The 18,749-nt window shown below is 41.9% G+C and overlaps 1 protein-coding gene across 1 annotated transcript in view; it reads right to left on the reverse strand.

Annotated features, from left to right (window-relative positions):
* Positions 1–18,749, reverse strand: part of LOC143988568 (phospholipid scramblase family member 5-like) — a 104,698-nt gene that overhangs the window by 59,022 nt on the left and 26,927 nt on the right. The window contains exons 2-4 of the mRNA XM_077488244.1: positions 17,096–17,265; positions 16,361–16,403; positions 4,897–5,117 (exon numbers count right to left, since the gene is read on the reverse strand). Coding sequence (XP_077344370.1) covers positions 4,897–5,117; positions 16,361–16,403; positions 17,096–17,265 — 434 coding nt within the window. The remainder of the gene's footprint in view (positions 1–4,896; positions 5,118–16,360; positions 16,404–17,095; positions 17,266–18,749) is intronic.

The following is an 18,749-nucleotide window of genomic DNA, read 5'->3' on the forward strand; positions in this document are numbered from 1 at the left end:
TCTAGCCCATTGCTAATTATCTGAATGATCCTTAAAGTTTGTAAACTTACTTTGTGTCATACATTTCAAAAAGCCTGCCTTTTTAACTACAGAGGTGCTGAGAGGAGGAGTTTTGGGAGGCGGAGTCAGTACAGGAATCACAGTTGCAGGCAGCAATGTACTATGGGATATGTAGTCCTTAGAAATTGAAAGTGTATAGCAGAGAATCTGTAAAGCATGCTAAGAATCCAGGAAGTTGTAGAAAGAGATGGCCAGCAGACAGGCAGCACTCACAACAAGAAAGGGGATTTTTTAAGTAAGCCTATATTGGATTGTCATATATACAGTGCCTTGCAAAAGTATTCACCCCCCTTGGCTTTTTACCTATTTTGTTATATTACAGCCTTTAGTTCAATGTTTTAATAATCTGAATTATATGTGATGGATCAGAACACAACAGTCTAAGTTGGTAAAGTAAAATTAGAAAAATATATACATAAAACTATTTTTCAGAAATAAAAAACTGATAATTGCCGTGTGTATTCACCCCCTTTGTTATGAAGCCCATAAAAAGCTCCGGTGCAACCAATTACCATCAGAAGTCACATAATTAGTGAAATGATGTCCACCTGTGTGCAATCTAAGTGTCACATGATCTGTTATTACATATACACACCTTTTTGAAAGGCCCCAGAGGCTGTAACACCTAAGCAAGAGGCACCGCTAACCAAACACTGCCATGAAGACCAAGGAAGTCTCCAAACAAGTAAGATACAATGTTGAAAAGTACAAGTCAGTTTTAGGTTATAAAAAAATATCCAAATCTTTGATGATCCCTAGGAGCACCATCAAATCTATAGAAACCAAATGGAAAGAACATGGCACAACAGCAAACCTTCCAAGAGATGGCCCCACACCAAAATTCACGGACCGGGCAAGGAGGGCATTAATAAGAGAGGCAGCACAGAGACCTAAGGTAACCCTGGAGGAACTGCAGAGTTCCACAGCAGAGACTGAAGTATCTGTGCATAGGGTGACAATAAGCCGTACGGTCCATAGAGTTGGGCTTTATGGCAGAGTGGCCAGAAGAAAGTCATTACTTTCAGCAAAAAACAAAATCGCACGTATTGAGTTTGCGAAAAAGGCATGTGGGAGACTCCTAAAATGTATGGAGGAAGGTGCTCTGGTCTGATGAGACTAAAATGTAACTTTTTGGCCATCAAAGAAAGCTCTATGGTTGGCACAAACCCAATACATCACATCACCCAAAGAACACCATCCCCAACATGGTGGTGGCAGGTCATGCTGTGGGGATGTTTTTCAGAAGTCGGGACTGGGAAACTGGTCAGAGTTGAGGGAAAGATGGATGGTGCTAAATACAGGGATATTCTTGAGCAAAACCTGTACCACTCTGTGTGTGATTTGAGGCTAGGATGGAGATTCACCTTCCAGTAGAAGAATGACCTCAGACACACTGCTAAAGCAACACTTGAGTGGTTTAAGGGGAAGCATGTAAATGTGTTAGAATGGCCTAGTCAAAACCCAGACCTCAATCCAATAGAAAATCTGTGGTCAGACTTAAAGGTTTTTGTTCACAAGCACAAACCATCCAAGTTGAAGGAGCTGGAGCAGTTTTGCAAGGTGGAATGGGCAAAAATCCCAGTGGTAAGATGTGGCAAGCTCATAGAGACTTATCCAAAGCGATTTGGAGCTGTGATAGCCACAAAAGGTGGCTCTACAAAGTATTGACTTTAGGAGGTTGAATAGTTATGCACATTGACTTTTTCTGTTATTTTGTCTTATTTGTTGTTTGGTTCATAATAATAAAAAAACATCATCAAAGTTGTGGGCATGTTCTGTAAATTAAATGATGCAAATCCTCAAACAATCCATGTTGATTCCAGGTTGTGAGGCAGCAAAACATGAAAAATGCCAAGGGGGGGTGAATACTTTTGCAAGGCACTGTAGATATTGTTTGAATTGTTATTATAATGTTAATGTTATAAAATGAAAATGCCAGTGTTTTAAGACCCTGCATTGGCTGTTCTACAAACAATTTCTATATGGATATTTTTTTTTCTATTTATTTTTATTAAAAAATTAGCAATTTACAATCCTCAAATAGAAACAGAAAGGGGTAGATTTACAGAGCTTGTATCTAACCCACTACCAATGTTTCCTTTTATGCCGTGTACACACGACCGGACTTTCCAGCAGACTAGGTCCGACGGACTTCCAACGGCCTCCAACGGACTTTCCAAACGAGTGGACTTGCCCACATATGACCGGACTTTCCGGTGGACTAGGTCCGCCGGTCTTCCCGACGGACTTTCGACGGAGTTACGGCAGACTTCCAAATGAACAGACTTGCCCACACATGGACTAAAGTCCGTTCATTTTGAATGTGATGAGTTAGGATGGGACTAGAAAAGGAAGTCAATCTCGCCGCTTTTATTGGCGAGATTGACACCTTGCAAGCCCCGTCGCCTGGTATGGATTTTAAGGGGAAGCCCCTACGCTGAAAAAACTGCATGGGGGTCCCCCCAAGATCCATACTGGACCCTTATCCGAGCACGCAGCCCGGCGGTCAGGAAAGGGGGTGGGGACAAGCGAGCGTCCCCCCCCTCCTGAGCCGTACCAGACGGCATGCCCTCAACATGGGGGTTGGGTGCTATGGGGAAGGGGCGCGCCCTGCGGGCCCCCCCACCCCAAAGCACCTTGTCCCCATGTTGATGAGAACAAGGGCTCTTCCTGAAAACCTTGGCCGTTGATTGCCGGGGTCTGCGGGCGGGGGGCTTATCGGAATCTGGGAGTCCCCTTTAATAAGGAGACCCCCAGATCCCGGCCCCCCACCCTATGTGAATAAGTATGGGGTACATCGTACCCCTACCCATCCACCTGGGGGGAAAAAATAATAAAAAAAGCACACTAGGTTTTTAAAGTAATTTATTAGGTAGCTCTGGGGGTCTTCTTCTGACTTCGGGGGTCTCTTCCGACTTCTCTGCGCTTTCCGGTTCTTCTCTCGATCTCCGGCCTCTTCTCCCACTCTCCGATTCTTCTCCCCGGCTCCTCTGCTATCTTCTGCTCTTTTGCCACTCTTTTGCTAGCGGTGGCCCGGTTTTCTCCTTCGTCGTCTTCTTCTTCCTTCTTCTGTTCTTCTGATGTTGACATGACGCTCTCTCCCACTGTAATGCTGTGGACATGGTGTGCAACGACTTATATAGGAATGGGGCGGGGTCATCGGGTGATGTTACACGGTGACCCATCCCTTATGACAGCACAGTCCCAGCATGCCCCGGCGGTGATGTCATAAGGGGCGGGGTCCCGGAATTCCCCCTGAGGAAGATACGTCACATTCCCGGTATTGACCCATGTTGGGGAGGGGACAGGGTTGTGCATGAGGCAGTAGATAGGTCTCAGCAAGGAAATGACACATTAAATCAGAGAATACAGCATTTTTTTGGGTCTTTTAAGAGTGGTACACTGTAGCACCCATGACATTTTCTTATATTATAAACATGTGGAAAATGTACCAGCAATCAGCCCAGGATCCCAGTACAAACACTAAACCCAGAGGTGGTTCATATGTGCGCTTTGAAGCTTAATTGCAAGGTCACGCGCTCTAAGGTGAGCACATATAAAGAAGAAGGGAGCACCTGAGTGAACACAAGGACACGCTTGCTATCACCAGTTCTTTGGAGTTGATTTTTAAGTTCTGAAATTGATTTTATATATGATTTTACACCAATGTATGTCTTCACATGAACTTGTCAATATAGAACTTTGCACATAGCACCTTTAGTGCACTGGAACACTTTTGTGTACACAATTTGAGCACTTAAATAATGGACTTTCTTTTATGACAGATGATGATATGAGTTACTTTATTGATAATTAGTTTTGTCACTAGAGCACTTTTATATATTTGTTTTGTTATAGATATATCCTAGAGTGTATATTTACATGGATATGTGGAAGTGCACAAGGAAATAGTAATGAGTACAGGTTAAATACAAGTTAGCGCAGCACTTTCTTTTATTCATATGCTTATTGCACGGTCATATGGGACATGATTAGTTCTAGCAGCTTTCTACACAAAAACTCAGTATATGTTTATGGTAGCTCGCAAGATTTTCAGTTTAGGTAATTAATGAATGTTTACTTTGCAGGGAATTGCTCACTTCAGTTATTAAAAATGACAGTCAATTTAAAGCGGAGTTCCACCCATTTAAAAGTCAGCAGCTACAAAATTTGTAGCTGCTGACTTTTAATAATTAGACACTCACTTGTCCCATAGTCCAGCGATGCGGGTGCAGGAAGTCTCGCTCCTCTCCCCCTCCTCTCTGTGGTGATGGCATCCTAACTGTGGGCGCCTGGCTTTGGCTTTAACGACCGGGTGCACACTGCACATGCGCAAACCACACTGCACGCTGTGAATGGCCGGGCAATCTTCTGGGACCTGTAACGTGTCCCAGAAGATTGCAGGGGGGGGAGTGATCTTCCTTCCAGCACCAGGGAGGGAAGTGGGAGCTGGGTGCCTGTAAAAACAGGGTACCCGCTCCTCCCCCAACAAAATGACATGCCAAATGGCATGTCAGTTCAAAACAGGTGCTCTTAATTATTTGATACTAGCTGTCCTGTAGTGCATTTTAGAAAATTACCTCTATATTTCACATTTTGCAAATGTCTTCAATAGGAAAGCATACTCTGATTATTACTGTCTTTTTTTTTTTTTGCATTCTAAAAGTCAATATGACATTTTTAAATCCATTATGTATTTTTACCCTTCTCCTGTAAAACTTATGTCAATGCCATTTTTTTCCCCATTGGGAAAAGGAAAACGTTTTAGCAAAGAACATGCGCTGCTCATCAAAAAAACGCTATAATAATAAGTGCGATCACCACAACTTCACTGACCTCTTGCAAATAGCAGGGAAAGCAGCAAGTAATGCATCTCAGGGGTCTAATAACTGTGATTACTTCCCGGCCAGCATTATTAGAAATGTGCATTTTGAAAGGCCGCACTGGGCCACATAAGTTTTTGTTAAGGTAGATGTTTTCTTCTCTTGCAAAGTAAATTCTTTGTCCAAAGTTGTCCTTTATTTCATACTTGTTGCTCTTTTCGGTGCCAAGGAATACTAGATAAATGAAAAATGTTTGCATTAGCACAGCAATGTCACATCATACATATTAATGGCAGTACAATAAGACATTTTTGAAGGTGAAGTATATTTAAATACTTTTTAGTTTGAAGTAGGGGCCTTCATAAAAAGCTGCAGCGTGTTAAGCAGTCTTAAAGTGGTTGTAAAGCCTAAAGGTTTTTGGCCTTAAAGCGGAGGTCCACCCTAAAATGGACCTCCGCTCATCGGAATCCCCCCCCCTCCGGCGCCACAATCGGCACCTTTCAGGGGGGAGGGGGGTGCAGTTACCTGGATAATCCAGGTAACTGCACCCACTTCCGGGCTAGCTCTCTGCGGAAAGGGGCATACGTTACGCCCCTTTCCGCAAGCGCCCGCCCCCTTCAGCAAGTGCCCCGCTGCCTGCTGGGAAACACACAGCTCCCAGAGGCAGCGGGGACCGTCCGGATTGCGCCGCGCGGCTCACGCATGTGCAGTAGGGAACCGGGAAATGAAGCCGAAAGGCTCCATTTCCTGATTCCCATACCCAAGATGGCGGCGGCACGAGCGAGCGATCGGCTTCGGGTGCCGACATCGCGGGCGCGCTGGACAGGTAAGTGTCACTATTTAAAAGTCAGCAGCTGCAGTATTTGTAGCTGCTGGCTTTTAAAAAAAAAAAAAAAAAACGCGGAGTCCCGGTGTACTCCCGCTTTAATGCATTCACTGCATTAAGGTTAAAAAAAAACCTTATGCACCCCCCCTCCACTTAAACGTACCTGAGCCTATTCTCAATCCACAATGCGCACAAGAGCAGTGGCTCTCTCCCTCCTCATTAGCTCAGAGATAGCCATGGGGGACATTGGCTCTTCTGCTGTCAATCACAGCCATTGAGGAGAGAGTGGGGGGCTGTGTCAATCGTCACACATATCCAGCTCGGAAACGAGCCTGCACGAGTATCCTTATAACAAGCGACTTTTATGGGTGCACTCAGTGGGGGGAGGAGCCAGGTGCTCCCCCACAGAACAGGTAAGTATAACATAAGTAAGTATAATATGTTAAAAAAAAATCAAGCATTTGCAATCACTTCAAAAAATGATTAACATTTTGCAAGTAGCAGCATCCTACCAAAAGACTCTTTGAATGTAGTTTTTGCTATGCCAAACCTTCTAGCTTTAGGCCAGATTCACAAAGTTGCCGTAACGTGACATTATGCGTGTTGCGTGCTGTAGTGTCTTTCATTCTGAATGGAACCTCAACACACATTTTCCAATATACCTGTGATGTACCGTACAACAGTGCATGGTTATGCACCCCCAGCAATTTCTTTTTTTTCTATAAATATCTCCTTAACCACTTAAGGACCGCCGTATTGCCATTGTACATCATTACAATGGCACAGGCAGGCACAAGCACGTACATGTACGTGCCTGCCTTCCAGCGGGTGGGGGGTCCGATCGGACCCCCTCCCGCTGGATACGGCGGTCCGGTTCGCTGTAGGAGCGATCCATGATGAGGGGATGGCCGTTGGTTTCTGGCCATCCCCTCTCGATCGCTCCTGGCCAATGACAAGCTTCCTCCCACTGTGTATTGTATACACAGGAAGGAGGAAGTGATGTCATTCTCCTCGGGGCGGTCTTTTTGACCGGACTACGAGGAGAAGACAAAAAGTAAGTGTGCACCAACACTACACTGACATGTAGGTACACACAGGCACACAAACCCCCCCCCCGATCGCCCCCCGATCCCCCCGCCCCCCCCCCTCCCCCCCCAGTCACAGTGTCACTGATTGCATTGATCATTTATTTAGTGATCACTGCATTCAGTGTCAGTTGTAAAAGTAAAAACTGTCAGGGCAGTTAGTGTTAGGTCCAGGGTAGCCCCCTATCACCCCCCAATAAAGATTTAACCCCCTGATTGCCCCTAGTTAACCCTTTCACCCCCTTTTGCCAGTGTCACTAAGCGATCATTTTTTTGATCGCTGCATTAGTGTCGCTATTGTCGCTAGGTAGCTAGTTATTTTTTTAGGTTCACCGCCAGGTTTTTATAGCGCTAGGTACCCCAATATACTACCCAATAATGGTTTTAACCCCCTGATTGCCCCTATAGTTAACCCTTTCACCCCCTTTTGCCAGTGTCACTAAGCGATAATTTTTCTGATTGCTGCATTAGTGTCGCTATTGTCGCTAGGTAGCTAGTTATTTTTTTAGGTTCACCGCCAGGTTTTTATAGCACTAGGTACCCCAATATACTACCCAATAATGGTTTTAACCCCCTGATTGCCCCTAGTTAACCCTTTCACCCCCTTTTGCCAGTGTCACTAAGCGATCATTTTTCTGATCGCTGCATTAGTGTCGCTATTGTCGCTAGGTAGTTAGTTATTTTTTTAGGTTCACCGCCAGGTTTTTATAGCACTAGGTACCCCAATATACTACCCAATAATGGTTTTAACTCCCTGATTGCCCCTAGAGTTAACCCTTTCACCCCCTTTTGCCAGTGTCACTAAGCGATAATTTTTCTGATTGCTGCATTAGTGTCGCTATTGTCGCTAGGTAGCTAGTTATTTTTTTAGGTTCACCGCCAGGTTTTTATAGCGCTAGGTACCCCGATATACTACCCAATAATGGTTTTAACCCCCTGATTGCCCCTAGTTAACCCTTTCACCCCCTTTTGCCAGTGTCACTAAGCGATCATTTTTCTGATCGCTGCATTAGTGTCGCTATTGTCGCTAGGTAGCTAGTTATTTTTTTCGGTTCACCGCCAGGTTTTTATAGCGCTAGGTACCCCCATATACTACCCAATAATGGTTTTAAACCCCTGATTGCCCCTAGTTAACCCTTTCACCCCCTTTTGCCAGTGTCACTAAGCGATAATTTTTCTGATCGCTCCATTAGTGTCGCTATTGTCGCTAGGTAGCTAGTTATTTTTTTAGGTTCACCGCCAGGTTTTTATAGCGCTAGGTACCCCGATATACTACCCAATAATGGTTTTAACCCCCTGATTGCCCCTAGTTAACCCTTTCACCCCCTTTTGCCAGTGTCACTAAGCGATCATTTTTCTGATTGCTGCATTAGTGTCGCTAGTGTCGCTAGGTAGCTAGTTATTTTTTTAGGTTCACCACCAGGTTTTTATAGCGCTAGGTACCCCAATATACTACCCAATAATGGTTTTAACCCCCTGATTGCCCCTAGTTAACCCTTTCACCAGCGATCACAGTATAAGTGTCACTGGTGACGCTGGTTAGCCAGTTAGTTATTTAGGTTCCCCGTCAGGTTTTTATATAGCGCCAGGGACCCCCATATACTACCTAATAAAAATTTGAACCCCCTGATTGCCCCTAGTTAACCCTTTCACCAGTGATCACCGTATAAGTGTTACGGGTGACTCTGGTTAGTTTGCTTTTTATAGCATCAGGGCACCCACCATTTATTACCCAATAAAGGTTTAACCCCCTGATCACCCGGCGGGTGATATCAATTAGGTTTTAGGGTCAGGGTCTGCGTCGCCCCAGGCAGCGCTAGGTTAGTGCTAACACCCACACGCAAAGCATAAACCTCCCGTAGTGGTATAGAATCTGAACAGATCAATATCTGATCTGATCAGATCTATACTAGCGTCCCCAGCAGTTTAGGGTTCCAAAAAAATGCATTGTTAGTGGGATCAGCCCAGATACCTGCTGGCACCTGCTGGCTAAGTTTTTTTTGGTAGCATTTTATATTTAAATCCGGAAGGCAGTGCTTGGGTTTTCGGGTCCCGTACGTGGCTAGGCTCCCAAAAAGTCCCCCACATGTGGTATCCCCGTACTCGGGAGAAGCAGCAGAATTTATTTTGGGGTGTAATTTGACTTATGCTCATAGCATGTGTGAGCAATATATCATTTAGTGACAACTTTGTACAAAAAAAAAAAAATTTAAATTCCTGCAACTTGTGGCAAAATATAAAATATTTTATGGACTCAACATGCCTCTCAGTAAATAGCTTGGGGTGTCTACTTTCCAAAATGGGGTCATTTGGGGGGGGGGTTTGTGCTATTTTGGCATTTTATGGCCTTCGAAACTGTGATAGGTAGTGAGGAGTGAAATCAAAAATTTGCACCCTTAGAAACCCTGAAGGCAGTGATTGGTTTTCGGGGTGCCGTACGCAGCTAGACTCCCAAAAAGTCCCACATATGTGGTATCCTCGTACTCAGGAGAAGCAGCAGAATATATTTTGGGGTGCAATTCCACATATAACTATGGCATGTGTGAGCAATATATCATTTAGTGACAACTTTTTGTAAACTTTTTTTTTGTGTCATTATTCAATCACTTGGGATAAAAAAAAAAATTCAATGGGCTCAACATGCCTCTCCACAACTTCCTTGGGGTGTCTTCTTTCCAAAATGGGGTCATTTGGGGGGGGTTTTGTGTTATTTTGTCATTTTATGGCCTTTGAAACTGTGATAGGTAGTGAGGAGTGAAATCAAAAATTTGCACCCTTAGAAATCCTTAAGGCAGTGATTGGTTTTCGGGGTGCCGTACGCGGCTAGACTCCCAAAAAGTCCCACATATGTGGTATCCCCATACTCAGGAGAAGCAGCAGAATATATTTTGGGGTGCAATTCCACATATAACTATGGCATGTGTGAGCAATATATCATTTAGTGACAACTTTTTGTAAACTTTTTTTTTTTTTTTTTCGTGTCATTATTCAATCACTTGGGACAAAAAAAAAATATTCAATGGGCTCAATTTGCCTCTCCACAACTTCCTTGGGGTGTCTACTTTCCAAAATGGGGTCATTTGGGGGGGGGGGGGTTTGTACTGCCCTGCCATTTTAGCACCTCAAGATAAAAGCTGTGTAAATTCCAGAAAATGTACTCTAGTTTGTAGACGCTATAACTTTTGCGCAAACCAATAAATATACACTTATTGACATTTCTTTTACTAAAGACATGTGGCTGAATAAATTTTGCCCTAAATGTATGACTAAAATTGAGTTTATTCAATTTTTCTTATAACAAAAAGTAGAAAATATAATTTTTTCTCAAAATTTTCGGTCTTTTTCCATTTATATTGCAAAAAATAAAAATCGCAGAGGCAATCAAATACCATCAAAAGAAAGCTCTATTTGTGGGAAGAAAAGGACGCAAATTTCGTTTGGGTGCAATATTGCATGACCGCGCAATTACCAGTTAAAACAGCGCAGTGCGAAATTGTAAAAAGACCTCTGGTCCTTAGGGTGTTTATTGGTCCGGGGCTGAAGTGGTTAAGAATAAATTCCAATTATGTTTTTTTTTTTTTTTTTTTAACTGGAAAGTTACAAAGATACTTTCTAAGCATGTCTTGCAGGTAAAAAAGCATTTGGGACTGAAGTCTTCTGACTCTCTAAAGAGAACTCAACACAGGTAAACACTAAAGTAACTAGAAACATAGAGACTGGGAGTGTCTGACTGGGGACTGAACTAATTAGAGGCAAAATGCCAGGGAAGCATACCAAAGCCCTAATGATAATAATATTAAACAAGCTGCTGTGGCAGCACACACATATGTTTTCTCCAGATGAAGGCCTTTTTAAGTGCATGAAAAATAATATGGTCATTCCCTCTTATAGCCTCTACACTGCTCAACTACTTCAAGAAAGTGAGAGATTTTAGTAAAACTTTGCTTTTCCTAATTCCCCTCTAATTAATAATTTTTATTACACACAGTAGTGTATTTAGGTTTTGTGCTGCCCTAGGCCTGACTAAACTCGTGCATCCTCTAATTTAAATATGACCCACCTCTTCCTGTCAAAGCCACACCCCCTGCTGTTTAAGACCCACCCTAAAATTTTCAAGTAGTGACACTAGTTCTGAGGATCTGGGGGGGGGGGGGCAATGGATTCCCTTAATTTGCATAGACTTCCTCTCACTTCCTGTTTGGCAATGGGGCAGGCAGTGAAGGGAAATCTCTGCAATGAAACAGGGATGGTAAAAAATAAACTGACAGGTGTTATAACCCTCCCTTTCTCTATCCAAAATGAAAAAAAAAGTGTTGCCTATAGTTCTAGTTTAAGCACAAAGTTCTGATAATTTTATGGAGAGGACTACAAAGATATAACCATGCCAATGGTGTAGCAGAAAACATATAGCACAGGGAGGAAGGTTTGTGGTCCAGGATGAGAGGACAGTCAAAATTAGAAGCGCCCCCCCCCCCCCCCACAGTTGCGGAATGCTAGCCGCCTGCATACCGGAAGCAGTGCGGCAGCTTTACGGGGGCACTAGACTAATTTGCCTCTCAGCCCAGTCCTCCCCATGAGACTGGGGCTATGCTAACTGTGTAGAGCAAGCCGCGGGGACTCTTTCCGTGCTGCCCCCTGCAAAGTGCTGCCCTAGGCCTGGGCCTTGTCAGCCTAGGCCAGGATACAGCATTGATTACACTTAGACCACCTTAACAGTAGCAATAATTAATAATTTGGTACTCTTTTGCCTATAGGGTCCTATCATACATTCCTTATTTTCCTAGGAAATAAATAGTAAACTAGCCAACATATGAGTTCTCCCACCAGCGCAAATGTAGAGCAAAACAACAGACGTTAATAGTATCCATTGAATCTACTCTAGGATCCTATAATAATTAAACTTGTAGTAGAGATTAAGGACCATTTTCAATCAGAATTACACACATACACACACAGACACACACACACACACACACACACACACACACACAGACATGCACACACACAGAGAAATGCACACACAAACAGATATACACACAAACACGCACACACACAGCCAGACACACATATGCACACAGACACACACACACACAATTTTCCGGTTATAGTAATGAAGGGTTAAAAACTCTTTCCTGTTACTAGTCTTCTAGTGCTTCTTTGTGTTGTGTTCTCATTGGGACCTCACTTCCTGTTTTGAGGTTGAAGGTAACCTAGTAACAGGTGTCCCCATTAGGAAGGTACTCAATGCCTCCTGTTCTAGAGCAAACTGTAGACCTGTTAACTTTGGATTTCCTCAGCCTCTGTCTTGGTGACAATGGTCAAATGGACAGACAGAGAACGTAAGTCTCCCCAACATGTACCCAGACAGAATTAAAAAGGGACAGAGGTTCCCCACTCTATCTAATACTAAAAAACATTATTGGGCACTTCATTTTAAAGGAATAAGTATGCATACATTCATGCTAAGTGTTTTGTTAATATACAGTACATCTGTGCTCCTTTGTAAGTACTGAAGGTTTGATTTTGCAATCACTTTGAAGCAGAACTGTTGCCAGGCTATGGGCATTCAAATATTAACATATACTTAACAAGCTGCAAAAAGCGAGCCCTTATGGACTTCTGTAACTATAGCCACTGCAGAGTAGTTCATCTTCACAAATTATAGCAGAAACTCCTCCGTTTTACCTTTTTCTGTGTATTACCTCTTTGTGATTTACCTTCTCTCAGCTCTCCTCTCTCAGTAGTGAGTTGGCATCCTAATCTCTAATATAAACACAGAGCAGGTGCACAAGAAGGGGGTAGAAAACAAAGGTGTTCATTTGCTAAAACTGGAGAGTGCAAAATCTGGTGCAACTGTGCATAGAAACCAACCAGCTTCCAGCTTTTTTTTTTTACAGCTTTTGCAATGCTTGTTAAGAATATCTAAATAGACTGGCCATAGTTTTACATTAATGTGTGTTTGTAGAGCATATTTGAATGCAATTCCAGGCACTCTTGTCTCTTATGCTTCATCAGAGTTTGCAATAAGATTATAGAAAAAGCAACATTGGATGTTTTCTTATACTGACCGTGAACTATATCAACATAGCTTGTTCCTTGTGAGCCAAATTAAAATTTGATTTTGATAAAGCCATTGCCAATAGGTTAGTCAATTAGTTAGTTAGGTGGTTGGTTAGTTAGTTAAATTGTCAAAAACTATACAACAATTGCTGGGTAATTTTACCGGTACAAATACAGTGTAATTGCACTTGATAACTTTACATGTGACCCTTACTTATAGCAATTGCTTTAACCTATAGTTTAGTACATGCTGTTCCTCCAATCACTGTGTGATTTAAGATCAAGCTATTGGGTAAATTACTCAAACAATATTTAAATTCTTTATACAGTATGGGGCTGAACTGAAACAATAATGAGAGTGATGAGTGGAGCATTAAAAGGAAGCCTAAAGGGCATTTCTCAGTGAATATCATTTTAAATACAAAATAAGTATCCTACAGTGATCGATCAAGCTTGAACATATTTCCTTTTTTCTCTCACCAATCCACTCGATACCTGATTTTGTGCTTTAAATTTCTGTGCAAGCCATTAAAAATTGCAGTCATTGCAAAAAAAAAAGAAAGCACTAAAGGAATGGAAGTTTGTATAGCCATAGGCAAGATTATCCACGTGGAGTCAGTTGCAAGCTGGGCTTGTTCTCCTGTGGGGTCCTTTAGCTATGTTGTTTAATACTTGTCTCCTACTAAGACTCAAGCCTTAATTGAATTCAAGACAAAATGCCCTTTTGTTAAGTCTCACTGTCATCATTCACATACATTATCTTTTTCCAATTCTTTCTAGACCTCTTGTAGCTAATTGGTGGCAGTTTTCCTGTAAATACAACTTGTACCGAGGCAGGAGTGAAAATCATGAAAAGCATCACTAAGTGTCACAGTTCCTTTTATATGCTGAAAGATGTACAGTGATCCAAAAAGCTTTAATTTGAATCCAATTTGAGATTCATGGAGAGGTAAAAAAGATAGAATATGTTTAAATAGTAGGAAGTAGCATGTGTGAAATGAAGATGGGGGTGGAAAGCATTTCAGAAGTAAATGTTATTTCTTCATTGATCCATACATTTAGCTTCAAAATGTAGGTGTTATTTTGTTCCTGAAATATATTAGTGTGACATATTATGGTTGTCTTATTATTTGAAGCTAAAATATAAGAATATACTATTCTATATTTTACATTTTTAAACTAATATAGAGATAAAAATTCATAGGGAAAGATTTATACAGAGTGTGAAAAATCCATATACGCGTCGTGCTGGATTCACAATATATTTGCTGACAAAAGATAAATGCTTAACATTTAAAATTTTCTTAGATAATACCCTTCTTTTGTGAGTTAAAATTTACCCTTTTCAAGGCACCCCCATTGCTAAGGGGAATGGGGGATGATATCAGCATGGAAGAGAGTCAAACGCTTCCTGCACACCTGTAATGGTCAGGGGTCAGGCTCAGAGACCAGTATCTATAGCAGTAGAGAGGTTCCCACCGACCAGCTGGACAGAAGTAGGTATCCCTGGCAGATGACATGGTCTTACTGGAGGAGCAGAGTTTAAGCACTAACTGGTGTTCACCAGAACTTCTGATGATGGAGATGGGTTTTGCAGTGTGTAAGTACCAGATCGTGGTCCTCAGGATCACCCCACCAGGAGGTGAGCAAGCTGAGGTCTAGTAGTAGATATAAAAGGTAGGGATCAAGCAGAAGCATAGTCAGTAAACAAGCCAAAGGTAGATAACAAGTGGTTGCAGGTTGGGATCAAGCACAAGTGTACCTGAGGAACAAACCAAAGGTTGGTAATGAGTGGTAGCAAAGATATGAATGGAAGCAGAATTGACAAGAGTGAGCAATTGGCTGGAGAAAGCACAATAGTCTGGCAAACAGGGAGGTTAAGAGCATGGCTAAAATAGGAAGTTCATGGGAAAAGCAAAGCATTCAAGGTTCAAGAGAAACAAGGTTTGAGGCAAGATTGTTCAAGGAATTGTCCAGGCTGCTGTCCAGCATTCCAGGTAGCTCAGCAAAATGAGACACCACCAGACATAGAGGTTGCAGGTTCAGACCCGGGTTCTGACACTACTTGTCGTAGGGATACCAGTCTACATCCCTGTTTTGACAAGCTGGTTGTGCTAGCAGAGTGGGGCACACTTATATTTTGTTATATTTTATATACAAAAAAATTGTGAATTGATCATCATGTGTGCAACTGCAAACAGCTTTATGGTTAGTGGGTCTATATACAGAATTTCTTTAATTTTTTCTTTTTTTTTATGCAAGATGTACTAGTTAACTAAGACCTATGTATGTCCAAAAAAAAAAAAAACTATACTAAGAGGATAAGGAAGCTGACTTTAGTTTGAGTTCCCTTATCTGCTTGGTTGTTCTGGGTTAGTGACTCAAAGTATTGAATCTGGAGACAGCAACTAGCATTTTTATGAATTCAGCATTGGTAGCCTCAGAGGAAGCCTTAGTAGCCTTTGCGTGGAACACAAGGGACGGCTGGCTGCGGGCGGATGACATCATCCGACCGCAGCCAGCCATCCCTTGTGTTCAGAGTGTTCTGAGGCTGCCTTCCGGAGCCTGCGTTTTTCATACGTCGCTGTCATCAAGGAACCTATATGGCTCAGGACTCGGGAATACGTCACACCGATACCAATATACCATGCTTGTTTACCATCACTAAATGTGAGTTGATCTATATGTATTATGAAATCATTTTTTTTTAAACTACTGCACCCAGAGGTGCCTCTCTACTTGTGTTCTTCTGCAGCCATTGTCAATGCTCTCTCCTCTTCATTGAAATCACTGCTAGAAAGATCATGTGACCTTACTGCAGCAACTTTAGGGTAGGTAAGTGAATGAATGAATGAATGAAATATTTGTATAGTGCACAATGCAAACTGAATTGCCTCAAGGCGCTGTGATGAGCTTTGATCATCAGCTAGAAGAGGAAGGTCTTGAGTTTTTTCCTAAAAGCCAGGTGGTTTTCTTCCAAGCGGATGTTGGTTGGTAGAGCATTCCATAGCCGAGGTCCTTGGACAGCAAATCTCCGATCCCCCTTAGATTTATACTGGGCTTTGGGCACGAGGAGGAGGTTTTTGTTGGCTGATCGAAGACTGCGGTTTGGTGTGTAATGATTTATTTTCTCAGCTAGGTATTGTGGAGCTTCTCTATGCACGCATTTGTGGGTGAGGCAGAGGGTCTTGAATGTGATCCAATTTTTTACGGTGAGCCAATGTAGGTTCCTCAGGGAAGGGGTGATTGATTCCCAAGGTTTTTTTCCTGTTATCAGCCTTGCCGCCGTGTTTTGGATCAGTTGGATCAGTTGTAATTGCGCAAGTTGATGTACACATCTTTCCTTTTGCAGGGTGGCTAGAATAGATTTAGGCTTAGTTAGATTTTGACATATTTATTAATCACAAGACAGCCCACAGCTGATTGGTTTGTATTTTCCTTTCAAAATCTGCTGATCTGGTATGTCAGGAGAAATGTAATGATGCTCACTAAGTATACCTACTCACCTCCCAGCAATTCCACTTGTTGATGAACAATGATCTGTTGTACCTAGAAAAGCAATTAATATATAAACTTTAGATCTCATAATTGATAGTAATCTGACATAGTACATATAGTACAACATATATTATGAGAGAACTTGTAAAGACTTGGCTTATCTACATCCACAGCAGACAGTAAGTCATATATAAAGCTTAAAATATGCTCCTCTTTCTTTGAATAACTCATTATTCTGTGACAACAGATCTAGGAAAAAAAAAACAATCATAAAATATTTATTGACCTTTACTTGCTAAATAGTTTGCTAATATGTCCAGTAACACTTGTAATTCACAAATCACTGTCACAATATATACTTTGACTATAACATTTCACTATGTATAACCTACAGCATCCCCCACCACCAACCTGCTTGGTGTCTTGGTCTCCCCTCTTGAAAACTGCCTAAACACCTACTCTTCTAGTATGTAGTACCTGAAAAATGTTAGGACAACAGCACTGAACAATACAGCAGAAGCTAATTGGTTCACAACGCTGGCAATCCCATCCTCTAATTTTGGACTCCTAATTTCTGATATGCAAATAATTTGAGGAAATTAATATTAAGATGGGTTTCGGGTAATAATATTAGCACTATTTAAAAAAGATCCTGGATTTTTAATGAATAAATAACTAAAATACATTATTTTTATTTTCATTTGCATGGAGCTCTGAAACTAGGATAATATTCTAAAATTCACCTTGCTTAGGTGCTCTAAACCAGGTGGTACCAGGAACCTAGGTTCTGGAATATTTGTATCAGGTGTTGCTTTCCATGGTGGTGGAGAGTCCAGTTGCTCATTCTGATCTACATGCTGGGGTGTGCCAGGCAGATAATTTGGAAGATCTTTATCTTGATGAGACCAAACATCTGAAAAAAAAAATCAAGGGCTACTACTTTACTAAAATATCGACATACTTGAAATATTAGGTTAAACGTCTGTGAAGGTTTTCATTTATCCAGATCATGGTATAGCTAGTGGTTAGTTACATTCAACTGGAGTTGTGTAATGTTGAAGGTTTTTCACTTTCACTTTCACTTTGAACCAAAAAAGCTTCTTGGATATGTAGAAAAAACATCTTTACCACTGAAGAACAAGTCCAGTTGAATGTGACTGCTAATCTTAGCTAGGTTAATGGTGATTAAAAAGGAAATAGCAGGAGTAGGTAGTGCTAAAAAAGGCAAGCAGAAGGCAAAAGACTACTGGAGCCACCAGGCTCACTTGAAGGCTCCCTGCAACTGATCTTTACATTATTACTGATTTGCGATGTGATGCTCCGCACTGTGTTGATTTTGCAGAAAAACTGCAGACAGGCACAGGCAGGCACAGCCCTGGATCGATACAGGGCTCAAGTAAGTGTTTGGGGGTAGGTACAGCAAGTTACAAAACCTTTTGAGGAGGGACAGAGCCACTGTTCTTGTTCATATTGCTGGATCGAGATCAGGCTCAGGTAAGGGGGGGGGGGCTAGGGGGGATCCTCTGGCACAGAATATTTTTTACTTTTTTGTTCCTGGTACAGTATTTTTATTGAAATAAACGATATATATATATATATATATATATATATATATATATACAGTAGCTGTAATAATCTCATGCAGGGGATATAAGCAGTGAGCATAACATAATGCAACATAGGATACCCATATTAATGAGTTTATAAGAGGAACTATCAAATCGTAAGGACCCTCTGGTCAAAGCCAGTGTCTGAGCAGAATTTCTCAGGGATTTGGGTGTGGACAGTTCGCAACAATCAGGAGAAATAAATCTTAAACCAAACTCACAGACATAAAAATTTATAAAATAAATAAAAATAAAATAAAGAAAAAAGAGATGGGGGAGGGAAGAGAGAAAGGATTAGATGGCAGAGTGAGAAGCGGGAAATGGGAGGAGATCACAGAACAAGAAGAAAGAAAAGAAGCGCAGAGACGAAGAGGAGAGGGTTCCCCCAGACCAGGGGGCAGAAGACATCAAATTGGAAGGCCCAGCCTGGTCTGATGCAAGGTTAGAGGAGAGTAAGACCACGACGAGCCCCATACCTTAAGAATTTTAGCATTGGAATCATGAATGATACTAGTCACCTTCTCATTAATTATGAGAGTCGTTAAGATGCTCTTCACTTCCATGAACGAGACCGCTGGCTTCCTTCAAGCCCTAGCTATTGTCCGTTTAGCTGCAATGAATGAATAGATCATTTCTGTTGTTAGGAGAAAAGACCTGGGATTGGATAATGAGGTAAGGCCAATTTGGCATCTTTGCGGGTGGGCATGTGGAAGAGAGTAAACAGAAGTCCAAATACCCTCAACCAGAAGCCCACCAGACAGGGGGAGGACCACCATATATGAAGTTTGTC

The sequence above is a fragment of the Lithobates pipiens genome, unplaced genomic scaffold, assembly GCF_037356315.1.
Source record: "Lithobates pipiens isolate NorthernLeopardFrog02 unplaced genomic scaffold, aLitPip1_a1.2 Scaffold_18, whole genome shotgun sequence".
In the NCBI taxonomy this organism is placed as follows: Eukaryota; Metazoa; Chordata; class Amphibia; order Anura; family Ranidae; genus Lithobates; species Lithobates pipiens.